The 25,871-nt window shown below is 42.8% G+C and overlaps 2 protein-coding genes across 2 annotated transcripts; both read left to right on the forward strand.

Moving 5' to 3' along the window:
* The first annotated feature begins 2,346 nt into the window (after positions 1-2,346).
* Positions 2,347-16,498, forward strand: samd1b (sterile alpha motif domain containing 1b). The gene is made up of 7 exons (XM_028017647.1): positions 2,347-5,824; positions 8,783-9,029; positions 9,551-9,666; positions 10,726-10,774; positions 10,863-10,974; positions 12,251-12,365; positions 12,478-16,498. The coding sequence occupies exons 1-7, from the start codon at positions 4,709-4,711 to the stop codon at positions 12,655-12,657; spliced, it is 1,935 nt and encodes a 644-aa protein (XP_027873448.1). The 5' UTR covers positions 2,347-4,708; the 3' UTR covers positions 12,658-16,498.
* On the forward strand, positions 16,438-25,871 carry LOC114144610 (transitional endoplasmic reticulum ATPase-like). Its single transcript, XM_028017641.1, has 18 exons — positions 16,438-16,729; positions 17,001-17,112; positions 17,198-17,370; positions 18,772-18,914; positions 19,011-19,141; positions 19,717-19,848; positions 19,950-20,052; positions 20,599-20,732; positions 20,825-20,960; positions 21,045-21,157; positions 21,871-22,035; positions 23,051-23,173; positions 23,264-23,476; positions 23,559-23,737; positions 23,822-23,951; positions 24,973-25,131; positions 25,342-25,493; positions 25,586-25,871. Exons 1-18 carry the CDS (start codon positions 16,707-16,709, stop codon positions 25,695-25,697), a joined length of 2,433 nt encoding a protein of 810 aa, XP_027873442.1. The 5' UTR covers positions 16,438-16,706; the 3' UTR covers positions 25,698-25,871.

The raw sequence follows: 25,871 nt of genomic DNA on the forward strand, positions 1-25,871 counted from the left end.
AGAGTGTCAGGCTGATACAGTGAAGGTCTGATTTGGCTTTATCAATAAACATCAAATAAGAGAACTTGCAGGAAGCGACATATACACAATATCTTATCACGTCTGGTAAAAATGTTAATTACAGAAATATTTTATTGTAGTACCATAATATCAAATTTTTAAAATATTCCAACTTGTTATTGAAGTAAATTTACTCAGTGATGAATGAAATACCATGTTAGGAAATAATTGTTTTCAACAATGTAATCAATGACACAGTTACTGGGCGCCCTGTGTTAAGACTTCGAACAGCCACCTTTTTACAATAGTACAGCACAACAGCATTTACAGAGATGGACTTTTGGCCGTTTTCCTTTACATAATCTCTCTAGATTGTCCAGGGCCTTGGATCTTGAGACTATTTTCAGTTTACTGGTAAAGGCCACTAGGCTATTCTCTAAATCATCAAGTATTTCAAAGAATTTATGATGCCATAATTAACAGACTCAGAGGGTTATAGATCCTCCATCGTACTTCAGTGAACATGACATTTACACCTTCATACTTTGTTTCAAACCCACTTACAGTGTTTGTTGCTGAAAAGCTTAATCTCTGTTTCATCTGACCAATGCTCATACCGCTGTTCAGGGTCTCAGTAGAGTTTTGTAAGCTGTCCATGTTTCTGTTAATGAAGGAGGGACTGAAAAGGCTTCGTGCCTCACATACAGCTGGATGGCTTGTAGATGGGGTCTCATGATCGTTATGGAGACTTGGCGTCCCCAAGATGTCATTATTTGCTGTTGTTGTTCTCAGTTCAGCTCTGTTCTCTGAATTAAAATGTTTCTATTACATCTATTTTAAAGGGATTGTTGGGACTACCAAAAAGAATGGCTCTGGTAACTTTATTTTAAAAATCTATTACATTCTATTATTCAATTATTTTCCCCACTGAATAAAGTGAAAGTTTGGACTTTCTATTTTTTCTAGTGGGAGATTAGCTCGCTGCAGTAAATTCTGAATTCGTTATATGTTGTTTGTTTTGTACACTTCTTTGCAAAAATAGGTATGTTTTGTCGGTACCCTTATTACAAATGCAGAGTGGGTTAAGATCTAAAAACACTCAGTTCACATCTCTCACATCATTTAACACATAAATGGTACATTTGCTGCAGTATAAGCTGCTGGTTTTATTATGAAACTCTAAGGCAAAAGTGTGTTCACCGACTATATTATTATTATTACTGTGTGAACAGAGACAGAATGCGAGTTTGGTCGAATTTACAGTGGACCTGAAACACTTAATTGCAGAATAAAAACACGTACTACATCTGAAACAATGGTCCACTGTAAGATTATTTATTTTACCTTGTGATTCACATTCAACTTTTAGGCCCCTTCGTAAAATGACCTAATGTTATGCTTCACATTTGTTTTTTCTTGTATGTTAAACGGTAGGAAATGAATTGCCACAATAAATCTGGGGCTTGTTTATTTTCTTTATGCCATGTAAGGCCACTAGTTTGAATTTAAAAATGTCTCTCTTGAGTTGTTACGTTCGGTGTTCTGTCAAATCTTTTCCTGATGAATCTGGAGGTATGTTAGCAGACAGATGGCAGCCTTCTGGTCGTCATCCGCCTGCTCACTGATTATAATAGCCTAATTTATAGACTATTAATATCATCATGATATTGTTTGCATCTATGGTTGGGAAATCACCTCCCCAACATTTCCTTCATGTCAGGTTCAGTATGCAGCATCCTGGAGACACTTTTGCAGAGACACAACTTCTTCTCAGTGCAGGCACAATGCTGGTACATAAGAGCCTACAGTCGCACTTTTTAGGGAAATGAGACCTCCCTCCTCCCCAGCCAGTGTAAACCATATCGACCCATGCCACACACACACACACACACACACGCACACACACACACACGCGCACACACACACACACGCACACACACACACACACACACCCCTACACACACACACAAAACACTCTTGTGAAGGGAAGCATCTAAAGTCACGGGAACAGTGACATAAAAACAAGTGTAATATTTTGCAACATGAGTATCATTCCAATAAAGTTTTACTTGTAAAATTTCCCCTGAATTTGTGTGTCCTTACTGAGCAATGTGTGTGTGTGTGTGGGCGTGGGTTTGTGCGTGGGGGTGTGTGTGTGTGTGTGTGTGTGTGTGTGTGTGCGTGTGTGTGTGTGTGTGTGTGTGTGTGGTGGCTTGGATCCAACATTAAGCTTGGCTCATCAATGAAAAACAAATAGAGAACACTTTTAATCATAACATTCTCGTGGGTAATCTTCACATTGTAAACAATGTGAAGACAAATGTTGTTGTCTCATATATGCAATTTTGCTGAAGAACTTTATCATAAAAGTTAAGACAAACATGTCGAAATTGGGTCAACACCCAGATCTTGAGATTTCCCAAATTAACCATTTATTTAAAGAACAAGCAGGAATTCAAAACACAATCCAGTCTGAGTCATTTTTAAGCCTGTGTTTTGTACATATCTTTTGAGGAAACTTAAATTAATAAGATAATTAATTTAAGGAATGGGGACGTGGAGGCTGGTCCCCTAATGAAGTTCTCCCTTGGGTCTCAAAAAACCTCGGAGCGGCTCTGTTTCTTAAAGTCTATATCCTTAACTCACAAAAAACTGTTTAACTACAAGAATGGTTCCTTTACTCTTACGAAATACTGAAGGAACAAATGGACCAATAGTTTTTGTTTTGGACTTTTTTGGGGGGAGGTCAGCCATTCATCCGGAATGGAGTCGCCCTCTATCTTTATGGAAATGCTCAGTTGGATTCATAAAAAAAAAACAAAAAAACAAAGACGATGGTAAAATTCAGAGAGCTTCTATGTTTCTTTGTGCTGTGATGGATGGGTTTTGCTGTAAACCTTCAACAAAGAGTACAGACACAAGGCGAGATAGTTCCGCCTTAAAATCTGTGTGCATCTGTTTTGTTGGACGGAGGCGCCATCTTCAGTCCACCTTAAGCGCACAATGTGGCCAACGAACGCTGGAGTTCCTACAGGGCTACGGCAAGCAGTTTGTGTAAATATTTCACATCCCTAAGACATAGTTATTGTCTGCTAATTTGCAACAGCTGTAGTTCAACGTGTCCTCATACTAATTAATTATTTTTGCTTCATTTGTCCCTAATTGAAAAAAAATTATCTAAAGCACACCGTTAGTGATATATAACAATATATACACCAAAAATGATTTTAGATTTGTCAAATCCCAGAGAATCTAAAAATATTCTCTGGGATTTGAGACTTTTGAGAAGTTAGAAGTAAGCTTCTAACTTCTCAAGTTAGAAGCTTACTAACTTGAGAATGTTAACCCAAATGTTAACTCCCAACACTTGGGTTATGCAGAGAAACATCTGCGGATGCAATTTAAGGTAGCACTTAAAACAGTTTGTGTCCTTGAGTGACATCACAGGAAAATCTTAAGCAATCATACATGGTATTAGAGAATTGCGGATCTACAGGAATCCACAATGTGAATGTGCGACTGTGGCGCAGGAAGTCTAACATGTGGTGGAAGACCTTGGAGTCAGAAGACCTGCAGTGCAGGAGCTTGGACTCTGCAGGCTGGTGGTGCAAAAGTGTGAAGGGCTGCGGCTGCTGTGACATGGCCAATTAGGTGGCCAGCACCGATGGCAGAGCAACCTGAGGTGGTTGACATATATGCCTTGAAAAGCCCTGACGATGGCCATTGATGAAGGCAGAGGAACCTTGGGGACCCATTGGCATCAGCTGAGGAACTTGGTTGGTGGTGGTTGAGGAACAACCAATGAGCTGGTGGAAGAACAGCTGAGTGTCTGGAGAGGCGGATGGTATCCAGGTGCTTAGAGGCTGCAGGCTTGCAGTGGCAGGTGTCTGGAAGCTGGTGGCGGTGAAGAGGCTGGACCTGAGGCCGGATACGATAAAGTCTGGAAGCTGCAGATCTGTGATGCAGGAGCTGGGAATCCGGAAGCCTGCAGTGCTGAAGGTCCGGAGGATTGTGATGTGGTTGGTGACCCTGAAGAGGAAAAAGTGCCCATCCTCACACACCTAGGCCTGGAGCACTAAGCAATTAAATGCACGATGAATTAAAACAAGCTCAATAATTGCCATCTGCGTGATTTATCATTTTTCTCTTTTCTCTCTCTCTTTTTCTACCAAAAACTGGATGACAAAAATCTTCAGTCTGGTGCTGTGGTCTCAATCAGCCCTTTTTGAAGAACAAATTTGCTTACAGAGACGTCATAATTCATTTTACTTGTTGTTTTGTTTATTTATGTTAGATATTTAAAATGCCTTTCGATCTCCCTGTTAAATGTTTATTAGAATCTTTAAGAATGTGTTCTTGCACTGTATGCCATCGTTACCACGGTATTACTTGAAAATAGTCTCAAAAGAACAATATTATCGTTTATCGCAATGACCTCTGGGACAATTTATTTGTCACCGTGACAGGCACACCTGAATTTCCCCACTTTGAGGCAAATAAAGAGTAAGTCTATTCTATTCTTCGTCAAAGATACGGAATATTTACAGCAACGGCTTGCCATAGCCTTCCGTCCTCAGTTCTCCAGCCAGAGAGGGGGGCGGGGGGGCACCGCCGCACTTTGGCTTCCCAGCTCTGACACAGCGTCACCGGTGAAACAAGAAGACGCACTCTCGGGCCGAGCCCCGTCCGCACCCACAAAGGAGAGAAGATGTCCGAGCCCAACAAGTACCGAGAGTGGATCCTGGAAACTATCGACTCTCTGCGTTCGAGGAAAGCCCGTCCGGATCTAGAAAGGATTTGTCGAATGGTCCGGAGGCGACACGGGTCAGACCCAGACCGAACCAGGACGGAGCTGGAAAAACTCATCCAGGAGCAGACGGTGCTCAAAGTTAGCTACAAGGGATCGATATCGTACCGAAACGCGGCCAAGGTGCAGAGGAAAAGCAGAAAACGGAGCGAGTTCGGCGGCGACGCGGATGCACCGAGGGAGCGGACCAAACCCGATCGTCCGAACAACAACAACGGCGACAGCGCGCACAGCTTCACCGACCCGGAGGAGGGCGAGACGGAGCCGGATCCCCACGTCGAAACATCAGTCAGCAGTCGAAACAAAAAGCTCCAGCCTGCCTCCAGCCCGGGTAGCGGAAACGCGTGCCTCAGTTGTGGCGCAACAACGAGCTGCGCTGTCGGGAGCGGCTGTGAAGAGGAGAAAGCAAGTGCACCGAGAGACAAGGGATTAGGACAGCAGGGAACGGGGGGCTGCCTGCCGCTCGGCGCGGGCACCGGAGACCGGAGTGAGGATGTTCCATCCGGCGGAGGAAAGAAGTCCGGTCTGTCTGGAGCTGACACCCGAAGCCAAACTTACTCTGGGAGCGACAGCCAAGCCCAGACACAGAGGCAGACCGAGTCTGGCCAGCCCAAACTTCGACTCGGAGGAGGAACCACCAAAGCAGCGCACCGCCACGCCAACTCCGAGCTGCGCGAACTGGCAGCTCTGTCCGAGAAGCCCCTCCGAGCGGCAGGAGGTGGAGGTGGAGGTGGGGGTTCCGCCGCCGCGACCCGAGGCCACGTGAAGCCGCTGGGCTTGAAGGAGATCCTGGGCTACCTGAGCAGCCAGGAGCGGCTGTCGGAGGAGAAGCTGACCCGTGGCAAAGTCAAAGTGGTGATGGAGAGAGAGGTGGAGAGGGGCAGGCTGCGCAGGACGCGCTGCGGGAACATCACTCTTCCTCTGCGGGGGATGGAGCCGGACGAGCCCGAGCCGAGTGATTCGTCCGCCGACAGACTTGCGAGAAGCGCACTGCAGGACAAACGCGCAGCGAAAAAGGTGGGCAACTTATTATTTCTAACACGTCTGTCCCGTCTGTCGCCACGAAGCGAACTGAGTGGATCTGCCGCGATGGGCTTCGCTCATAAATTAATGATCGGTGTTTTTAAAACAGCACGCGTGGCACCGAGGCGCGCTGGGCTCGATAAATAATTACATTACTGTTCAATTAACCTTGTTTTTATTACATTGTTCTTCTCAGTCGGGATTATTTTTTTTCGGTTCCCAGTCTCGGTTCATTGTTACTTCGATGCGTCTTTTCTTTTCTCTCTCTCGCACTTTTTTTTTTTTTTTTTTTTTTTTTTTTTTGCGCTGCATCTGCGGGATCATGTGCGTGTAGGTCGGCTTTCTGCACAAAAGGTGCGGGCTTGCACGACGCTGAAGTTGGCGTCCGATTCAGTGGTCGACTAAAAGCCTACGCCGCTGCATTCAACAACTTGGAGCTATAATACCTGTAATGTTTTCATGCTCATTATGTTTCCCTTAAAACGCGGTTTGTGAATCTTTTAACTAACTTGTGAAAATTGAACAGGAAATGCGACGATAGGTGGATTCCTAGCCTGAGATATGGAGAGGAACATCTTAAAAACCTGACCTGTTAGATGTAGGTCAAGCCTAGATAGGATTATAATATCAAATTATAGAAAACAACTTGGGGTACGTGAATCTCTTAACTAATTCAAATAGAAGTTGAAAATTACAAAAGGCTTTCAGCTGAAACGAAAATGAGCCTTTTAGGGGATTATTGGGCTGTGGACCTTAGTGAATCCTTTTTGTTTCTTCTCAATTATTAAAAAGTTTTAAAAAATTAAAGGACAAAAAGAACCAAAAAATGTGTGACTTTTTTAGGCAAGACAGACTAAGGTTGCGTAAAAAAAAAAAAAGAAGGCTTCATCTAATTTACCCAAATACACTGAGGGCAGATTATACAAATACTATTTATTTGTGAATTCATCGTTTCTTTTTGCATCACTTAATATTTTATCCATCTTTAAAAACGGCGCCTGGGGAGAACTTGGACAAATTTTCTATATTAATAATAAAAAAAATGTATTAAAGTTGTAGACGGGTTAGCAGTTTTTAAGATGCGTTTCGTGTAGTTTCAATCTTAATAAAAGCTTTCCAAATCACCTTTGACCTTTATGTATCATCCTCTGCATTTCTTGTGCTTTGTTTAGCAAAATGCTAAACAACAATGCAATTTTTAGTTTAATGAAAGTGAGGCTTTACAACTTGGATTCCATTTTAACGTTATCTTATTAATGCATCTAACCATTAGAACAGCTGAAAACAAGTCATCCCACATCACGACACTACCACCGCCATGCTTCATAATGGGAGCGCTGTGTTCACATTGGATTTCCTGATGTTGTAGATTTTGAAATGGGCGCAATTTTAAATTGTGTCAAGCAACTAAACATCTTTAATTATTGTTTTTTTTTTCAGTTTTTGCATATGTTGGAAAAAAAAGTTAAAATATGATGTACTGTTTTAGATAATCTGTCTAGGTGCTGTAGGTTTTAAGGTGGAACTGTTATAAAATGCTCTTAAACCCAACAAAGTTTTAAAGTAACATTTGTTTTTCTTTTTTACGTCACACAAATTGACTAAATGTTTTCTAGACGATAAACCTGGAATAATAACTACGGCATAATACTCCCACCTCTGTCCTCTCATTAATCTGGTATCATTGTAGAATAATTCACTCCAGGTTTGGATTATAAAGGTTGTTTAGTTATTAAGCTCCACCCTCTGTGACGTAGTTGAGAAACCAACCCTTTTATTCAGGTTTTGCAAACTGGATAAAGATTTCACAAGTTACAAATGTAGACTGCATTGTATTTAGTTCCATGCAACTTCCCATCAAACCTGGCCACTTGTCCTGTAGCATTCCCACAGCATGATGTTACCATCGCCGTGTTTCACGATGGATGTAGTGTATTTAATAGTGTATAATGTGACATTTCAGTACAATAATCCTGTAGGTTTGCCTTGTTAAGGTGGTGTAGTTAAGATGGACTCAATCTTGACTGGTCTAGTGGAGAAGAAGGAAAAAAAACACAAGTTTTTGCTAATCCTCTGTGTTTTTCGTAAACAGCAAACTGTTTTTGACAATAAGCAGCGGGGTGCAAAGAATAATCCAGCTCAAGGTTGGCCATTTGAAATGTTTTTGAATTTTCAGCTAGCTAAATGTAATTTTATTTATATATGTATACAGCAACAAGGCAATGCAAAGTGCTTTACAGGAATTAAAAGAAAATACAAACAAAATAACAAACCAAAGTAAAGAGTAAAAGAAGAAAAATAATCTAATGTTAATCCAAAGTATGTAAGCGAGGCTAGAGCCTATCGCGGTAGCTCACAGTCATTAAATGCAGCGGAATAGCCCTTTAGTCGAGCACCGAATCAGATGCTGGCTTCAGCGTTGTGCATCTTGCACGCGCAGACGAGCGGGCGGCTCCCAGAACGAGCAGCGCGAGGAGCGCCGCCCGCCTGCCGCGTGCGGCCCGCCGTCCCGCGCTCCCAGGCCGCCTCCAGGAGGTGTCCGGCACCCCGTCCTTCTGGTTTCCCTTTGCTGGAAGTTAATGTGGAAAGGAGCGCGCCTCGCGTCCGGGCAAGGCCGCACGGCAGGCGGCGACTGTGAGGGAAAAAACAACAACAAAAACTTGAGCCGTGCCGCTGCCGCGCGTTGAGCCGGGCGGAGGGACTCGGCATCGACTTTATTGGTGTGTTTTTTACCCCTCTTCCCCTCGGTGCCTCATTAAAATCTTTCTACGGTCCCTCTCAGCGCTCTCTGCTCCCCGCTTCTTCTCTCTCCCCGTAGGCGAAAACTTGACTAGACTACAGTGGGCGGCTCGTTATTTCTGATAGGCTATGCGCCTGTTTCCACCCGACTTTATTTCTTTGAATTTAAAAAGAATAAATAAGAGAGAGGACATGTTCACTTTGTCTCTACAGTCCCCACCTCCAGCCCGTCTGGAGAGCGAGCCCATGGAAACCGGCGAGGAGGAAGAGGAGGGCCGGGGAGGAGAGGAGGAAGAGAAAGACAATGATGATGATCCCAGGAGTTCTGATGAGGATGGAGGACTTTCCCCGGTAGCCATGACAACCGAGGCTGGGCTTGCTGAGAAAATGGGAGAAGATGCGGGCTTTCAGAGGGAGCTGCAGGAGGAGAGCCCTCAGCGGCAGAGGAAGGATGGAAAAGGTCCGTGTCCAGCTATCAGTTTGGGTTCCTTTTACATCTTCAAATGTCTTAAACTTTGAAAAGAGTATTCATACTGGAAAATGTTCACACTTTGCCAAGTCGCAACCACAAACTTCAATGCATTTTGTTGGGATTCCAGGCGATTGGCTAATAGAAATAGTGAAATAAGACCTCTGTCTTCATTCCTGACACTTTTGTATGAAGGGCAAATTTAGCTAATAGTTGTCTGATTAAATGATTATCCCTTCTGAGCTAGGAATGCATACAGTATGTTGGCTGCTTTTCTGAATAACTTTTATGAAATTGTTTCTCATTTTAATTCAACGTTGCAATCTTGCACTGTTCTAAAATACATTGACATAGCTATAATGGGGCAAAATGTGGAAAAAGTCCAAAACAAAACAAACACTTTCTTTAATGTTTGCATATGTATCAAATCTCGCCTTTTTTTTTTAAGAGTGAGGAGAAGTAATATGTTTGTACTTTAAATCCATATCCTGTCTTTCTGTGTCGCCTTTCAGGGATGTGTGAGCTTGATTTTCCTCCAGAGTCCCGGTTTCCACCTACCGACGGAGCCTCGTGGTCTGAGTGTAACGGTGCCTGCTCCGAGGAGGGAGCTTTCTCCTCAGACCACCTGGTGAGATCGTCCAGACAAACATCCGTCCTGTTCACTTCCATCGCCGGTGGATTTGTTTCATGAAAACAAGGTGGCTTTAGTGTTCAGGTTATCTGGCAGCGGATAGTTCTGGCTTGGTGGTCTCAAACCGCATTCCTAGAGGGCCAGAGTCCTGCATCTTTCAGATGCGTTTCTCGTCCTGCACTCTTGAATGAAATTACGAATCGTTTTGCTTATAGGCCAAATATTTCATTTTCACAAGCCATAAATGAACTACTTATACTGAGATGAAATTAAACGCAGCTTCACTCTTATTTACAAATCAGATGACCTCCAGCTGCAATGCATTTTAATTAGACGTTTCAGAATACCAGCGGCTGATTTCCATGGCATGACTCACCTTTCAGAATTAGGAACAGATGGAAAACAACGTTTCGTTTCCATTTCACAGCTTCAGCTACGCTCTAAGTGTTGGTCTTTAACGTGAAGTCTTAATGAGGCCAGTCGAAATGTGGACAAGTGCAATAGGGACGAATACTTTCGCACAGCACTGTAGCTTCACACACACACATCTCACAAGATGGTGCTTTCCTTATTTTGTTTGTTTTAACACGCTAGAATAAAGTGATACTCCAGGTGTTGAGTTTCCCTTTTTGAGGAGTCAAGAACGTTTTAGGTGTTTTGGGAGAGTGCAGTCAGTTGGAACAAGGGTAAAAATATCAAATTGCTATCCTGTCAGTGAGTACGGTTGTATTTTCATCTCCTAGTAGAAGAGTGTTTTATCCATGTTTTAATGTAAACAGAAAGACCCAGTTGAATTAGGGTGCACTCCAGTGCTTGACTGAGGGGTGACTCATCAATCTTGGCAAACTGGGCTCCCCCATACCTGCACTTCATACCCAACACATCGTCGTTCACACACCAACAGCAGATGGTCTTAATGTGCCGCTGCAGTTGTGTCATCATGCAGCCACCTCCTGTTGTCCTTTGTTTCAGAGGACGGTTGTATCGCTCTTGATGCTCGCTTTCTCCTTGGATTCTGTTTGACTTTTTTTTTTTTTATGTTTCCTCCACACACAGGGCTACACACACCACGATGAAATAAACCTCACCGCCTCGAGCTTTCGCAGTAAGCTTCCCCTCTCCGATATATCACTACCTGAGTGTACCTGCGCATATTGGTGTGAATAACACTTGTCCCAAAATTACCCCGGTAGACTTAGAGTATAAAACAGAGATCGGCGCTTCGTCCTGCATGCTCACTCCTACCGCATCCCCGAGGGACTCCAGCCTCCCCGAAGAACGAGGCGCTAGCGACAGCAGTGGAGGGTGAGTAAACAGCCGTTCGTAGGTGAACGGTATCTTACGTCCACAGCCTGCTTCCTGCTGAGAACACAGATTTTCTGTCAGATCTGGATTCTGGACAGAACTACAAAAAATAATTTTTCTGCTTCTGCATCAACAATCAAACTTTTTGGATCAAGACTTCATTTCATCCACGCATAAAACGAGTTTTTCCTAGGTCTTGCTGAGAGATTAGTTCGTTAATCCTTGAGATGTTCTTCAGGTGAAAGAAGGCCGACTTTGTAACGGTCTTCATGTGACACTGAAGGTTCAGGTCAGAGTCCATCACTACACTCGGGTTTCGGCCCTGATCGCTGGTTTCTGGTTTTAATAAGATACATGCTGACTCTAGGTTCTTCCTCTTTGGGTCCAAAGATAATATCTTCAGTTTCTTTTCTGTTTCTGATCAAGTTATGGCACATCCACACGTTGATTTGTTCAGCACTCAAATGGTTTCATAGTTATCTGGTGACATTGTAATGTAGAGCTGTGTATCCTCTTTATGATTATCGTACCTTAATTTATGACATGTAGTAATCTGAGTAAGTGGGAACATGTAGATATTAAATAAGAAGGGTCCCAGGATGGAACCCAAGAGGGGCCCCATATGTGATTTTTGTCCGTTCCGCTGGGAAGTTACCGACTGACACGAAAAAGTCCCTGTTTAGGTAAGATTTGAACCAGTCAAGTACTGGACCAGAAAGTCCAATCCAGCTCTCTCCGATTAGAATGTCAGTGTTTAATGCCACACTGAGGAACAGAACCAGCACTGTGGTATAAAAACATAGTATGTTTTTATGCAGATTGAACAGTTTGACAAGGGCAGTCTCCATATTGTTCCCTTCTCCTGACTTATACCTTTGTACAATGAAATCATTTTAAAACTTCCCTGCAAACCGTGGCTTTAGCTAAAATATTCAAACAAGCAAATATCAGAAAGTTTCTTCTATGATGGCTGAACTTGTTCGCTATATTCACTGAAACTGATGGCAGACTGAAGGAAGACTGACTGCTGAAAATAAATCTGAAGTTGCTTCAACAAAGTGTTAGCTTAAAGGTGTGACCCCTGGGTTATCTGACATTTTTCACACCCCGCTTCCACCCGACATATTTAGTAGTTTTTCAACTGAATTGTGGACAGTATGTGCCACATTAGCTGTGGAAATCTCCTTTTGATGTCGCTTTTAATCCACCCAGTGAGTTTTGTAAAAGTCCGACTTGATTTTTCTGTTTGTTTGTTTGTTTGTTTTTTTACCCAAAGGCACATGAAGTTTGGCAGCACCAGAGTAAGCCCGGTGGACTGGACCGTGTCTGACGTGGTCAGTTATTTCACAGCCGTGGGTTTCCCCGAGCAGGCGGCAGCCTTCAGGACACAGGTGAGGCTGTTTGCGCCTGTTTCTGCCTCTAGAGGGCGCCAGAGACTGCGCCTGTTGAATTGTTGCAAACTCCACGGGCCTGCTACACTCACTGCTTTGCGCTGTTCCACAGGAAATCGACGGGAAGTCTCTCCTCCTCATGCAGCGCAACGACGTTTTGACCGGCCTGTCGATCAAACTCGGACCCGCCCTCAAGATCTACGAGCGTCACGTCAAGGTTCTGCAGAAAACACACTTTGAGGAGAATGACTGCTACGAAGATGCAAAAGATGCACTCAGACTGTTATGTTAACATCTAAATATAGCTCAAGTAGTAAAAAAAAAAAAAAAAAAAGCATGTCTTTACATAAGGTAATATAAGTTTTGAGAAAAGCATCAAGCAAACATGGCTCAGCTTTTGTTTAGTCTGTGTAGGAATTTCGCAGGATTTTCTAGGAGGACTTTTCTACTGAATGAAGCACAAATGATGGCCCCCCCAAAAAAAGTAGAATATGAGAACATTTTTCGTATGAATAGATCAAACACAAAAAGGCATTTTATTTTATTTTTTAAAATTGCAGCATTTTTTTTATTATTATTGTTATTAATCTGTGTAAGATAGTTTGTGTTTTTGTGCTGTGTCTTAAGCTCATCGCCTCAGAATTCATGTTACGTTTACATTTTAGGTCTGTGGTAAAACAACTTCATGCTTCTAGGTCTGATTCTTCTTCATGTGGAAGAAACGTAGTGGAAAAAAAATAGCAGCTTAGATAGAAGATTTTTTTTATACACCCTGAAGCTGAACTGAAGCTGGACTGAAGCGTTACGATTACGTAATTTGTGTTTATGTCGACCCAGAACTCATCAACACAACCAGCCGGTGTTTTCTCTCAGTTTTTTTAAAGGTTATTATTTGAGGGTTGATGTTCTTCATCTGTAGCCTAAAGCGTCACATGAACAGCTGGCAATTAAAGGTCCATAATGTGTCCAGATAGAATTTGCTCTGGTCGATTGGGCCTTTTTGGATTCTGACGTCAGGAATCGTTTTTGCAAATTTACTCTTTTGCCCAAAGCCTTGGTATAACTTTGATATATGACTAGGATCTAAATTAAGTTTCTATATGCAAAAAAAGGAGAAAAAAACTGCTTCAAATTTGTTGTTTTTCTGTTTTTGCTGTTGTGTCTGGGCTGCACAGCACACCGAAAAAACCCATTAGACATGTTAAAACTAAACAACATAAAAAAAAATTACCAAAACCTGCGGTTCATTAAATGTAGCTCCAAAGCAGCACTGCAGGAAACTAAAGCTTGACTTCCAAGTGTAAAAGTTATTGCTTAGTCCAAAACAGATGGAACTGATTTTTTAAACAAATCATCAGAACTGAATGATTTCCATGGAAGCAGTGTTGTCATGTTCCAGTCCTCAAATGTCCGCATGTCTTAAATGCTCAGTTGGCTAAACATTTGATTTAAACAAATGAGTCTTTATTAAGCCTTTGCAGAACTGGATGTAGAGGTAATTAAGCCACATTTCTCTGAGGGCTGGATTTGGACTTATCTAAAGAATCAAGAGCAATAATACAAAGTCTCTGCAGCAGCAAACCGATGTAGAAAAATCCATTTTCAGGGACTGAGCTAATATTTTCTGTTTGTCTCATTTTTTTGAATTTACATGCATGCAAAACTCTTCACGTAGCAAAGAAAACAGCGGTTCCACAGCAGCTAAACGAACTGAAATCTGCTCATGTTCAGCACAATCCTTCGTCTTCATCAGTCGGTTCTTGAAAGCATCACAAAGGAAGATTTTTGCATAAGTATGAGTTACACGTCCAACACACATTTATTTAGTTGTTTATGTTTATTTTGGCTAAAAATAAATAAATAAATAAATAAATAAAAAGAGCCAAATTACGTTATAGTATGTAAGTGTGAGCTTCTTTTGGTCTAACTGAACTCTGATTGCTGGAATTTGAACATGGTGGATATTTATAAGTTTGCATACAGAGAACAGCGATCAGTTTACATGTACCACGAAAATGCACCAAAACCAGCAGAATACTGTATACGTATTTACATTGTAAAATCCTCATTGAACAATAGAATATCAGTGAGGCAATCAAATATTAAAATGCGTTTTTACACTCTTGGTGACGTCATGTGAGCAGAAAACGCATTTCCTCAGCACCCATTCTATGTTTTCCTTTAAAACTTTCTTGCTTTATTTGTCTTTTTTTTACACATTGGTTTGCTTTGGCAATAATTTCTCCTGAGACGTGTTCCTGTTTGTGCATTTGAACTTTCTCTACCTCTTGCTTTATGCGTCGATGTTGTTATGTTTCGATATCAAAACGTTTTCTGTCACTTCACCTTTTTGATGAGAGGAACCCGTTTGGAGAGAACAGCTGCGTTTCAGACTGTAGAAAATGGTTGATTTTCCTGTCATTTGTTACTTGTTACAGAACATTTTTAGTAAATAAAAGCCAAAAAATTAAAATATTAAAGCAAAACATATGCTGCTGTGTAGAAGTTATGTGCCCGGTGCCTTGCAGATTTATTCACACATCATTTTCACATTTCGTCACAATATGACCGCAAACCTCGGCGCATGCTTTTGGGATTTTATGTGACTGAAAACAACACAAAGGAGAGCAAATCTGTACTGGAAGAAATATCAGACGTGGTTTTCACTGATCAGTTTTCCCTGCATTTCTATTCACTCCCCCAATCTAAGTAAACCCATCAACTCCAACCTCCCTGTCCCTGGATGCTGCACTCAGGTTGATGTGCAGGGTTCTGTGATTTCCATCCATCCATTTTCTTACACTCTCATCCCATTGGGGTCGGGAGAGGTTCTGGAGTCCAGCGGCCAACAGGCGAGAGGTGAGCTACACCCTGGACAGGTCGCCACTCCATCGCAGTGTTCTGTGATTTATTGTTTTGTTTTGTTTGTTGCTGTTGTTGGAGGTTAGCCATTAGGCTGAATGTCAAATTTTTGGTCTTTTATCATCGCCTTCTTGAAACAAGCTACAAAACTGGCCTGTAGTGACTTTCTTTCAGCTATGGATTCTTTTTGCCACTCTTCTATAAAGAGTGGCAAGATCTTTGTTGTTAAGATCATGAAGAGCAGCTGCAAACAGATTCTCCCATAGATTCTCTGTCAATGTAATTGGGCGGCCATTTTTTAAATTTACATAGTAATTAAATGACACACCGGTTAACGCTGTCTATTAGCTAGGTGGTATCAAAGGGCTGAATTGCTGCTGCATAAAATCCCAGCCGGTTTTGTCGTTGCAACGTGACAAAGTATGAGAATTTTCAATGAACACGGCCGGATTTAGAAGGATAAGGAACCCTGGGCTGTAGCCACTTTTAGAGCCCTATTCTCATGCAAATTGTGAAATATTATTGGGTAGGTTTACACATTTACTGGTACGACTTGATGGAGGGTCAGTTTAAAACGTGACAGACGGGCCCCCCCATCCGGTCCCCAAAAAGATGATCATTTTTCAAACATTTGAGTGAAGTTTAAATGAATAGAAGTCACACAGTATTTCAATAAAATATACATGAACCCATGATTTTAATATTAGCAGAGACGGTATACACAAAAAACTTTTTTTTTCTTTATTTTTTGCCTCCTGCATCCTCCCCCCACCCTGGGCTACTGCCCCACAGCCCCTTTCCAGCCCCTGACCCAGGCAATGAATACCCAACACAAGCACTCAGCGCGTCAGGAAGGGAGTCGGTGACAGTTCAGAGCAGCTGGGACACAACAGCAGCTCGCGGTTCAACAACAAAAAAATAAAATAAATTTAAAAAAGACGTGGCTGATCCGGGTGACGACACAAAACACAGCTTCCATTTTGAGGAGAAAAGGAAATCTATATGCAGAATTTATTTGGGCGCATGAATATTCAGCAGCTGCTGCGAGCAGCTGAGCTCTCGGTTTTACATTTTTGCAGGCGAGGAGCGAGGGGTAGGAGGAAATCTCACACTGTCTGCGCTCCGCGCTTTGGGACGCTCTCCAAGGTAAAGTGCCTGGGATCCCTGGCGCTCATGTTGGGGTTATAACAGGAGACGCAGACGGACGTGTTTATGCCACACAGGCAGAGTGCGGCTCCTGCAAACATGAAGACTGAAGACAAGTGAGGGGGGGGGGGAAAGGAAAAAGAAATAAATAAAGCAAAAGGCCGGGAGTCTCAGCTGGGAACTTTTTGGCCTCTGAAGAACAAAAGCAGCTCACCAAAGACTAAAAAGATCAGACAGAAAGCTCGAAGCTTTGAAACATAAGGGACCGACTGTTGGATATTCTGCAGCGTAAAATTGAGCTTATCTGAATCTCCAAGACGAAGGAGAGAAGACATGCCAGGCCCGGGAGGAGCAGAGTGAGTAAACAGCTGCATTATTTTAAACATATAAAAACAAAACAAAAAAAGAAATCCGATAAAAGGACTTAGCCATTTACAAAAGAGATCAAATGTTCCATCATACGCTCAAAACCTTTGATAAATTTAGACATTTTTATGTCTATCAAGGCTTTGCGGAGAGCCAGAAAGTTTCTAAATACAGCTCAGAGTCACATGAAGAAATTAGATCTTTGAGTGTGGAGCATGTGGTGCTGCATGCGAACGTGTCAATGCGTCTCCTGTCTGGAAGGCCGAAGGGAGAGGATTTCTCCACCGCCATCCTGAAGGAGAAACACAGACCCAACAGGCTGATTGTGGACGAAGCGCTCAACGAGGACAGCAGCATCGTCAGCCTGTCGCAGGCGAGTTTCTGTGTGAATCCAGACAACAATAACAGATTCACGAAGGTATTGTTTTTGCTCTCAGACCTGTGCGTCTTTACGTTAGAATAAGACGGAGGAGCTGCAGCTCTTCCGCGGCGACACCGTGGTGCTGAGAGGACGGAAGCGACGGCAAACCGTGTGCATCGTCCTGACGGATGACACCTGCGGGCACGAGAGGATTCGGATGAACAGGGTGACGCGCAACAACCTGCGAGTTCGCCTCGGTGATGTCATCAGGTATAGATCTGTGTGGAGGGCACACACACGCACGCACACACACTTTGAATTTGACTTTTTTACCAACAAGATTTTCCATTTTTTGGGAAACTTTAAGTTAAACAAACTCTCATTCTCTCATGTGAGCCAGTCTGGCTCAATATCTTTTACGACATTGCCCAATGTTGCCTGGGAAGTTGCGCAAAAAAAAAAAATAAAATAAAATTGAAATGGGTATGCGACGAATAGGGGCGCTATGCTAGACGGGCGCCAAAACAGTGGTGTAAAAGTTCAATCTAGTAGCATTTTCCTGCATTTAGCAGCTGTTTGTGCGTGTAAACGGTGTGATCTATAACAGACACACCTAATGAGTCCTTTTGCACCTCAGAGTACAAAGAGATTTTAAAGGTTCTACCTTTTTGTAAACAAATAAAACTTTTTATTACTGTCAATAGTTGAAGGTTGAATGGTGAAAAGAACTTTAGTCCTGAGATTATTAGAATGCCTTGTGACCAATTGTTGATATTTTTGGTTCTGAAAAAATATCGCTGACTTGCAAAGACAGAGCTTGGGGTGGGGGGTGAATCGGTTTATTATTTGGCTACTATTTGGATAACATGCCATAGCATGACATGGCTTCTGATTTAAAGACAACTCCTCCTCATTTCATCAGGAGCGAATAACTACTAGTTGAAATAATACATTCGAGTCTTGATTTCATTTATTACCAGCCCTCTTCAATTGAAATGTTAATTGTTTTTGATGGTTTCTAAAAAAAAAATGGGATGCTGTGAAATGCATAAAAATTGCTATGCAATTAATGTATACATTCCTGAGACTGATTTATTATTTTTTTATTTTTTTTGGATTATTACACAGGTGAGAACAAAATAATCAAGTTGGTGTTTTTGGAGGCCATCTCTATTGTCCTTTCCCACAACAATTCATTAATGGATATTAATATACAGTGGGCTCCGGGTATTCATGAAGGTCAGGGGCCACACCCTCTAAACACATCTACAACGGTCTAATGTAATAGCTCAAATACCAAATATAAATTCATCTGCTATAAGACGAAAAGTGGAAACTGTCTTTTTCAGCTAACACCCACTGACTGGCTGAACGTTGGGAGTTCAGTGTCAAAGTAATAGCATGTGAAGTAGCATTGCATCTAAGTGTTTCAGCTTCCCAAGCCGCATTTTCTTTAGAATATTTTATATATGCTCTCTGAAAAAAAATCTGCAAATATGCAAATTTTCTGTGAATGACAGGTGAATCAAATTTAATTCCATCTCAAATTCCAAAGTACTTTGTTGATCCCAAAAGAAAATTTTCAGGAGTCTGCTGTAACTTAACATCATGACAGATATAGATAAAAAAGGTTACCATACGTGATAAAAGTTCATGTTTTTGACATGACAGCATCCATGCCTGCCCTGACATCAAGTATGGGAAAAAGATCCACCTCCTCCCCATTGACGACACTATTGAGGGCCTGACAGGGAACCTCTTTGAAGTTTTCCTCAAGCCGTACTTTCTGGAGGCGTACCGGCCAGTACACAAAGGTTCGAAAACAGGATTGTACCAAAGCAAAAGCTAGCTCCTTGAGGCACAGAAACTTCATCTTCTGAGTGTTTCTGACGGCACTGTGATGTCTTCAGGTGACATTTTCTTGGTGAGGGGAAGCATGAGAGCTGTAGAGTTCAAGGTGGTGGAGACGGACCCGAGCCCTCACTGCATCGTTGCCCCAGACACTGTCATCTACTGCGAAGGAGAGCCGATAAAAAGAGAGGTCTGTATGAAGTCGCTGAGTTCAGGGAGCATGTGATGGGGGATGACAGGAAAAGAAAACGTTCTGCCTCCTGACGGACCGCAGCCAGGAGGCAGAACGTGTTTTCTTTGAGTTGCTGTAGAGAAAATGTAGGAATGTGAGTTAACACCTGAAACCAGTCGTTCTTTTTCTATTTACATATGGTCTCTTTACTCTGACGCCCGCAAATAAAGTCCAGGGCAGCCAGTGCTTTCAATGAGAGCAAAACTGAACTTTCTGACCGGCAAAATGCTGTATTCATTTATGACATAAACTCCTAATAAAATACATACATTTTTATGAATGTGGAGTGACAAAATCTTGGGAAAACCCCCCCAGCTGTTTCCAAGCATTGTGTGTAATATTTAAATGTTTATAAACTGGTTTTAAGCCTTTAGTGAGTCCAGAAAAACCCAACTGGCTGCACCTAAATCCATGGATTTGAGTTGTTCAACAGCGCAACTTAAAAAGTAACAATGTCAAAGCCTGTTATGTTTTAAGAAAACGTCTCCGCCCAATCGTCAGAGCGTCCTGGGTTTCCCTGCTTTCTGTGGCAGGATGAAGAGGAGAATCTGAACGATGTCGGGTATGACGATATCGGAGGCTGTCGGAAGCAACTCGCTCAGATCAAAGAGATGGTGGAGCTTCCTCTCCGGCACCCAGGGCTCTTCAAGGCGATCGGAGTTAAGGTGTCGCGCTCTTAAACTTGTCATTCCGATCCAAACATAAAGCCGCTGACTTCAAATCCTGTCAGTCACTTGTATTTCTTGTTGTCTGTCATCCTTCTCAGCCCCCCAGAGGCATCCTGCTTTATGGCCCTGCAGGTACAGGGAAGACCCTTGTGGCCCGAGCGGTCGCCAATGAAACCGGCGCCTTCTTCTTTCTAATCAACGGTGATTAGAAAGACTTCATTTAGTCGTATTACACTGCAAAGGGCTGGAAAAGCGTCGCCTTACAAGTAGGGCTGGGACAATATGGACTTTAAAGTTTTCTCAAGAAAATTTGTGATGGTATTGTAACAATAAAAATGATAATATGAACTATTTATTACTTTCATTTTAGATAACTACTGGTGTGACTGCATAACATAGCAATCATAGCTCCACAACTGCAAACACTGCTCTTGATAAACATACCCATTGGCACTACGCTTCACTGTGACACCAGTCACATAAAGAAATTTATTGATACTTTTATTGAACATAATGGAAAAGAAATAGTAAAATTAGCAATCCCAACAATACGTACAGTTTGGAGGGTTTTAAAGACTATTAATTGGAGATTATCGTAACAGCGATAAATTGAAATTGTTATCATGACAGGAAATTATCACAATAAGTGATAAACGATACGATAAATGCCCATCCGTACTAACAAGTTTTGTCTTTCTTTCTTTCTCACTTACTTGCCTACTTGCTTCCTGCTTATTCTATCACAAGGTCCTGAGATTATGAGTAAGTTGGCAGGGGAGTCTGAAAGCAACCTAAGAAAGGCGTTTGAGGAAGCAGAGAGCAATGCTCCGGCCATCATCTTCATCGATGAGCTGGACGCCATCGCTCCCAAGAGAGAGAAGGTTAGCACGTCCAGGTATTTAATTAGAAACCGACACGCCCGCGCCCGTCTTCACCATCCTCTGCCATGTGTTGTGTGATGGTGTTTGCGCAGACTCACGGCGAGGTGGAGAGGCGCATCGTGTCCCAGCTCCTGACCCTGATGGATGGGCTGAAGCAAAGGGCTCACGTGGTTGTGATGGCGGCGACGAACCGGCCGAACAGCATCGACTCCGCTCTGAGACGCTTCGGTCAGGACAGAGACGCACACACACATGTCGCAGAAACACACACTGACATTCAGATGCATTCACGGAAACCCCGATGCTCTCCAGGCAGGTTTGATCGAGAGATTGACATTGGGATCCCAGACTCCACCGGCAGGCTGGAGATCCTGCAGATCCACACCAAGAATATGAAGCTGGCAGACGATGTCGACCTGGAAAAGGTGAGCTGCTACGGCAAAAAAATATTAAAAATCACAATAATTTCAGGAAAAATGTAACATTTCATGCTAAAATCAAGAGAGCGTAAGCTACTAAGTTACAGTCTTGGTTTTTAAACCATTTTGTCACATCACAACTAAAAGCTTCAGTATATGTTATTTATGATTTTATGACACAGATCAACAAAAAACAGAACATAATTGAATAGTGGAATAAAATGATTCATGATTAAAAGTAAAACATTGAAAAGGATTTTATCATTTCTATTTCTCCTCCACTGTGTTTTTATGTGCAAGCAGCATTGACTCCTTCAGGCAGATTTCATAAGCATTTTGTAATAACACGAGTTTATACCTCAGTTTGTTCGATAATTTTATCCTCAAATCTCTTACAAAATAAAATAAGCTCCTTCCCAGGAAATAGCACTGCGACTACACGCAAGTGATGCATTACTTAATAATCGTGAGGCCTAAAATTTTAAAATTCATTTTTAAATGTTACTCTTGCAAGTTCATAGAGAAGCTAACGGGATGTAGACAGAAATGATTAAGGCAGCCAGAAAAACTCTGCACTTAAAAGTTAGTGAAACTTGCTGAGATGTTTACAGATGTGAATAAGAAACAGTCCTGCTCACTCCACATCGGATGTTAGCCGGTAGAACCTTCTGCCGTTACTCTGACTTTCTACATACGTACGTGTTCTAATTTGATGCCAGATCGCCACGGAAACACACGGACACGTGGGCGCCGACCTCGCCGCTCTGTGCTCAGAAGCTGCTCTGCAGGCAATCCGCAAGAAGATGACGCTCATCGACCTGGAGGACGAGACTATCGATGCTGACCTGCTCAACTCTCTGGCCGTCACCATGGATGATTTTCAGGTTAATATGCGACACTCACTCAGGCTGTGTGTTCACATGCAAAGCTAACCCCGCGAATCCCCAATTCTGCTACCCGTGCGACAAGAATTGTTTTTTTCTTTTAAAATTTCCTTAAAACTGCAGTGTGTATCTTTTATATAAAAATGTTTTTGTTTTTTTCACATATTTGTTAAGACTGTCACTATGTCATGACAGCATAACATGAGAGAGATCATTTATGAGCTTCTCCGCCTTACCAGCGCTAATTACAGAAATACAAACAACCAATCAGAGGCAGGAGGAGAGTCTTAGAGCTGTCAATCATCCTCACGTATGAAATGCTCACACCCTCACCCATGCTCTCTGGTACTCTGAAGCACAGCCTGCCGTGAACGCTCAGGCTAGTTAACATGGCCACCGATTACGAACAGTCAATTTTTTCTCGGTTGTTAGCTCATTGAGCAACGTGTACAGGAGCATGATTGGCAGCGCCAAGACCCTCCTCCTAGCACTGAGTGGCTGGAGGAACTCAATCTATTCACAGGTTATCTGTCTCACATCGTGCTGTCAGGACATAGTGACAGTTTAAATAAATATATAAAAAGCATATTTATATTTTTTTTGTAAGAGTGACACAACATTTCTTCAGCCCTCCTGTGAGTTTGTTTTTTTTTAGTTCAAATGCCATTTTAAGCTACTTTTCACCTAGTAACTGAACATTTTCATATAATTGCCTACATGTTCAGCAACTCAAATGACCAATGAAAAAATTAAAATTTTGGATATTTAGACATTTGTAATCATTTCTCTAAGTGAATCCATGAATAACACCAAGTTCTGTGGTCAGGTATAAAAACTGGTAAAAATGGGGGAGACTTGGTTTGGTAGACCTCAGTCAAAATATGAAATAATAATATGGAGTAATTTAGAAGATCACAGGAAAGTATAACTTCTTGTAAGCAAAATATGAAGACATGTAAAGACAATTCAACCTCATGCTGTGTATAAGAATACTTCTGCACTGTATTGTTTTTAGTGGGCCCTGAGTCAAAGCAACCCATCAGCTCTGAGGGAGACCGTAGCAGAGGTCCCTCAGGTCAACTGGGAGGACATCGGTGGTCTGGACGAGGTCAAACGAGAACTCCAAGAGCTTGTTCAGGTGGAGGAAACGCTCACAGCACACTCTGCACTGCAGCTACAGTCAAAGCTCCCTTAGACAATCTACACATGTTCTTACTGATTCCCCCAGTATCCAGTGGAGTATCCTGACAAGTTCCTGAAGTTTGGGATGACGCCGTCCCGTGGGGTGCTGTTCTACGGCCCGCCGGGCTGCGGAAAAACGCTCCTGGCGAAGGCCATCGCCAACGAGTGCCAGGCGAACTTTGTGTCCATCAAAGGGCCTGAGATGCTCACCATGTGGTTCGGAGAGTCGGAGGCCAATGTCAGAGATGTGTTTGACAAGGTGGGGGGGTCTCTGGTGGTGAAAATAGACTCTTGGAGCTTCTACCGTCTGACCTTTTGGTAACTTTTCCTCCGCGCCTCAGGCCAGGCAGGCGGCCCCCTGCATCTTGTTTTTTGACGAGTTGGACTCCATCGCGAAGTCCCGAGGAGGCGGGGCGGGGGACGCCGGCGGAGCCGCGGACAGAGTCATCAACCAGATCCTCACCGAGATGGACGGCATGTCGGACAAGAAGAACGTCTTCATCATCGGCGCCACAAACAGGTGCCGCCTCTCTGCATGTCTGCTGTGAATAATGGGTGAACAGATGTAAGTCCATGCTGAGCTCCGCTCCTCCCATCAAACCAGACCTGACATCATAGACCCGGCCATCCTGCGGCCGGGCCGTTTGGACCAGCTCATCTACATCCCGCTTCCAGACAAACCTTCTCGCACAGCAATTCTGAAAGCCAACCTGCGCAAATCACCCATTGCCCGGGTAAGACCCGCAAAAACACATTTCTCAGTTGATCCGTCTGGCATGTAGCTGTACGTAATGGACCAGAAGAGGTAAATTATGAATTAAAATGTTAAATAATTCCTGTTAATGCAGTGGTTCCCAGATTTACTTCAGGGCCTCCCCGGTGGTTCCCAAAGATTTTCTGGGGCCCTCTATGGATTACAATAAAATCTCCCCCCCAAAAAGAAAAAAATAATAAATTGTGCACACACATTGTTCAACCAGACATAAACCTATACACATATTTTGTTTTCAAACTCCACTGAAGTTTATTTCACACTTCAGGTTGCAACAAAACAAACTACAAACCGTCTGTACAGTGAAACACTTTAGTGTAAGTGTTTTTTTAATCTGATCAGATTAGAACAAAATATAATCTTTTGGCTTACAGGCTAAAGACTGTGTTGGGTTGAAGACCAACATTGCAAAACACAAATGGGTGGAGATAAATACATGGAAACAATAGATGGAGCGCCAGAAGACCTCGGTTTCTCTCTGAAGTATTGACTCATGCTGTCTGAATACTAATGTTGGTCTTTCATACAATCCTCTTTAAATACAATAAACATTGTGGCTACAATCAAGTTCATTTTTGCAACAAGGCAGAAAAACATCAGAAAACATCAGAAAAACTGAATACTGCGACCAATTGTGAAACAAGAAATAAACATTATATTTTGTCAAATGCCATCAAAATCATCAAGCAGACATGCATGAAGTATACTGATCAATGTTCCCGTATGTCATTAATCAAAGGCAACTCTAAACAGGAGGGCTTCTGATTGAAAAGAACTCCGTTTTTGGCTGTTTGCTCCAGATTCGTGGTGTAAAGAAACCAGAATGAGACAAATGTGAGAAGGTTAAAGGGGTTCGGTTGTACTATCCTGACCCATAATGTCATGATGAAAAACATTAACATTTACTTCCCAAGAAAAGTAGCATTTTGATTACTGTTTCGTTTCTCTGCTGCTTCGTTTTGGGTGGGATTCTTTACCTGTAGGACGTGGACCTGGACTTCCTCTCTGGGATCACTGAGGGTTTCTCCGGAGCCGACCTGACGGAGATCTGCCAGCGCGCTTGTAAGCTGGCCATCCGGGAGGCCATCGAAGCCGAGATCAAGGCTGAGCGTCAGAGGCAGAGCAGACCGGGAATCCCCATGGTGAGTCGTCACTGCTGCTCTTCCATTTGCCCTCTATATTTCACTGAACTGTACTCACTCATTTAGCGTCTTAGACTTTCTTGACATTTAAAAGGAAAAGTCACATCTCAAACCAGTTTTGGGCTTTGTGTTTGGTGATGTGCGTCCTGGGACCTTCAGCGTTTCTGGGCTGAACGTCCGTCTAGCTGGTCCGTGTTTATCTTTTCACAGGACGAGGACTTCGACCCAGTCCCAGAGATCAGAAAGGACCACTTTGAAGAGGCCATGCGCTTCGCTCGTCGCTCTGTCAGCGACAACGACATCCGCAAATACGAGATGTTTGCTCAGACTCTGCAGCAGAGCCGAGGTTTCGGGAACTTCAGGTGCGCCACACGGGTGGCAGAAAAGCAGCCGCAGATCACCGGACTCTGTTTTCATTTTGCTCCAGAGTTCTTACGTTAGATGTTTCCTCCAGGTTTCCGTCTGCTACGGGAACCCGGTCTGGAGGTCAGGGGTCGGGGCCAGGTTCTGGATCGGAGAGGCCGGGTCTGTACAGAGAGGAAGGGGATGACGACCTCTACCAGTGATGATGATGGTTTGATACCAGAAGAGAAGCAAGAGGTCAAATGAAAAGTGTTTGACTAAATCTCTCTCTGTGACTGATAGAAACTATAAAATTTTTACAATGAAATGTAAAAGCATAAAGATACAGTGACTGTTTTGAGTAATGGTAAATAAATGTCGATTTGTTTTTTGTTTTA

The sequence above is a fragment of the Xiphophorus couchianus genome, chromosome 5, assembly GCF_001444195.1.
Source record: "Xiphophorus couchianus chromosome 5, X_couchianus-1.0, whole genome shotgun sequence".
Taxonomy (NCBI): domain Eukaryota; kingdom Metazoa; phylum Chordata; class Actinopteri; order Cyprinodontiformes; family Poeciliidae; genus Xiphophorus; species Xiphophorus couchianus.

Bases quoted from the DNA above. Each gene is read 5' to 3' on its own strand.
- samd1b (XM_028017647.1), top strand. From the start codon at position 4,709: ATGTCCGAGCCCAACAAGTACCGAGAGTGGATCCTGGAAACTATCGAC. The intron at 10,975-12,250 runs GTGAGTAAACAG...TTTTACCCAAAG, and splicing joins GCTAGCGACAGCAGTGGAGG to GCACATGAAGTTTGGCAGCA. The intron at 12,366-12,477 runs GTGAGGCTGTTT...GCTGTTCCACAG, and splicing joins CGGCAGCCTTCAGGACACAG to GAAATCGACGGGAAGTCTCT.
- LOC114144610 (XM_028017641.1), top strand. From the start codon at position 16,707: ATGCCAGGCCCGGGAGGAGCAGA. The intron at 18,915-19,010 runs GTTCGAAAACAG...TGATGTCTTCAG, and splicing joins GTACCGGCCAGTACACAAAG to GTGACATTTTCTTGGTGAGG. The intron at 20,733-20,824 runs GTTAGCACGTCC...GTGTTTGCGCAG, and splicing joins TCGCTCCCAAGAGAGAGAAG to ACTCACGGCGAGGTGGAGAG.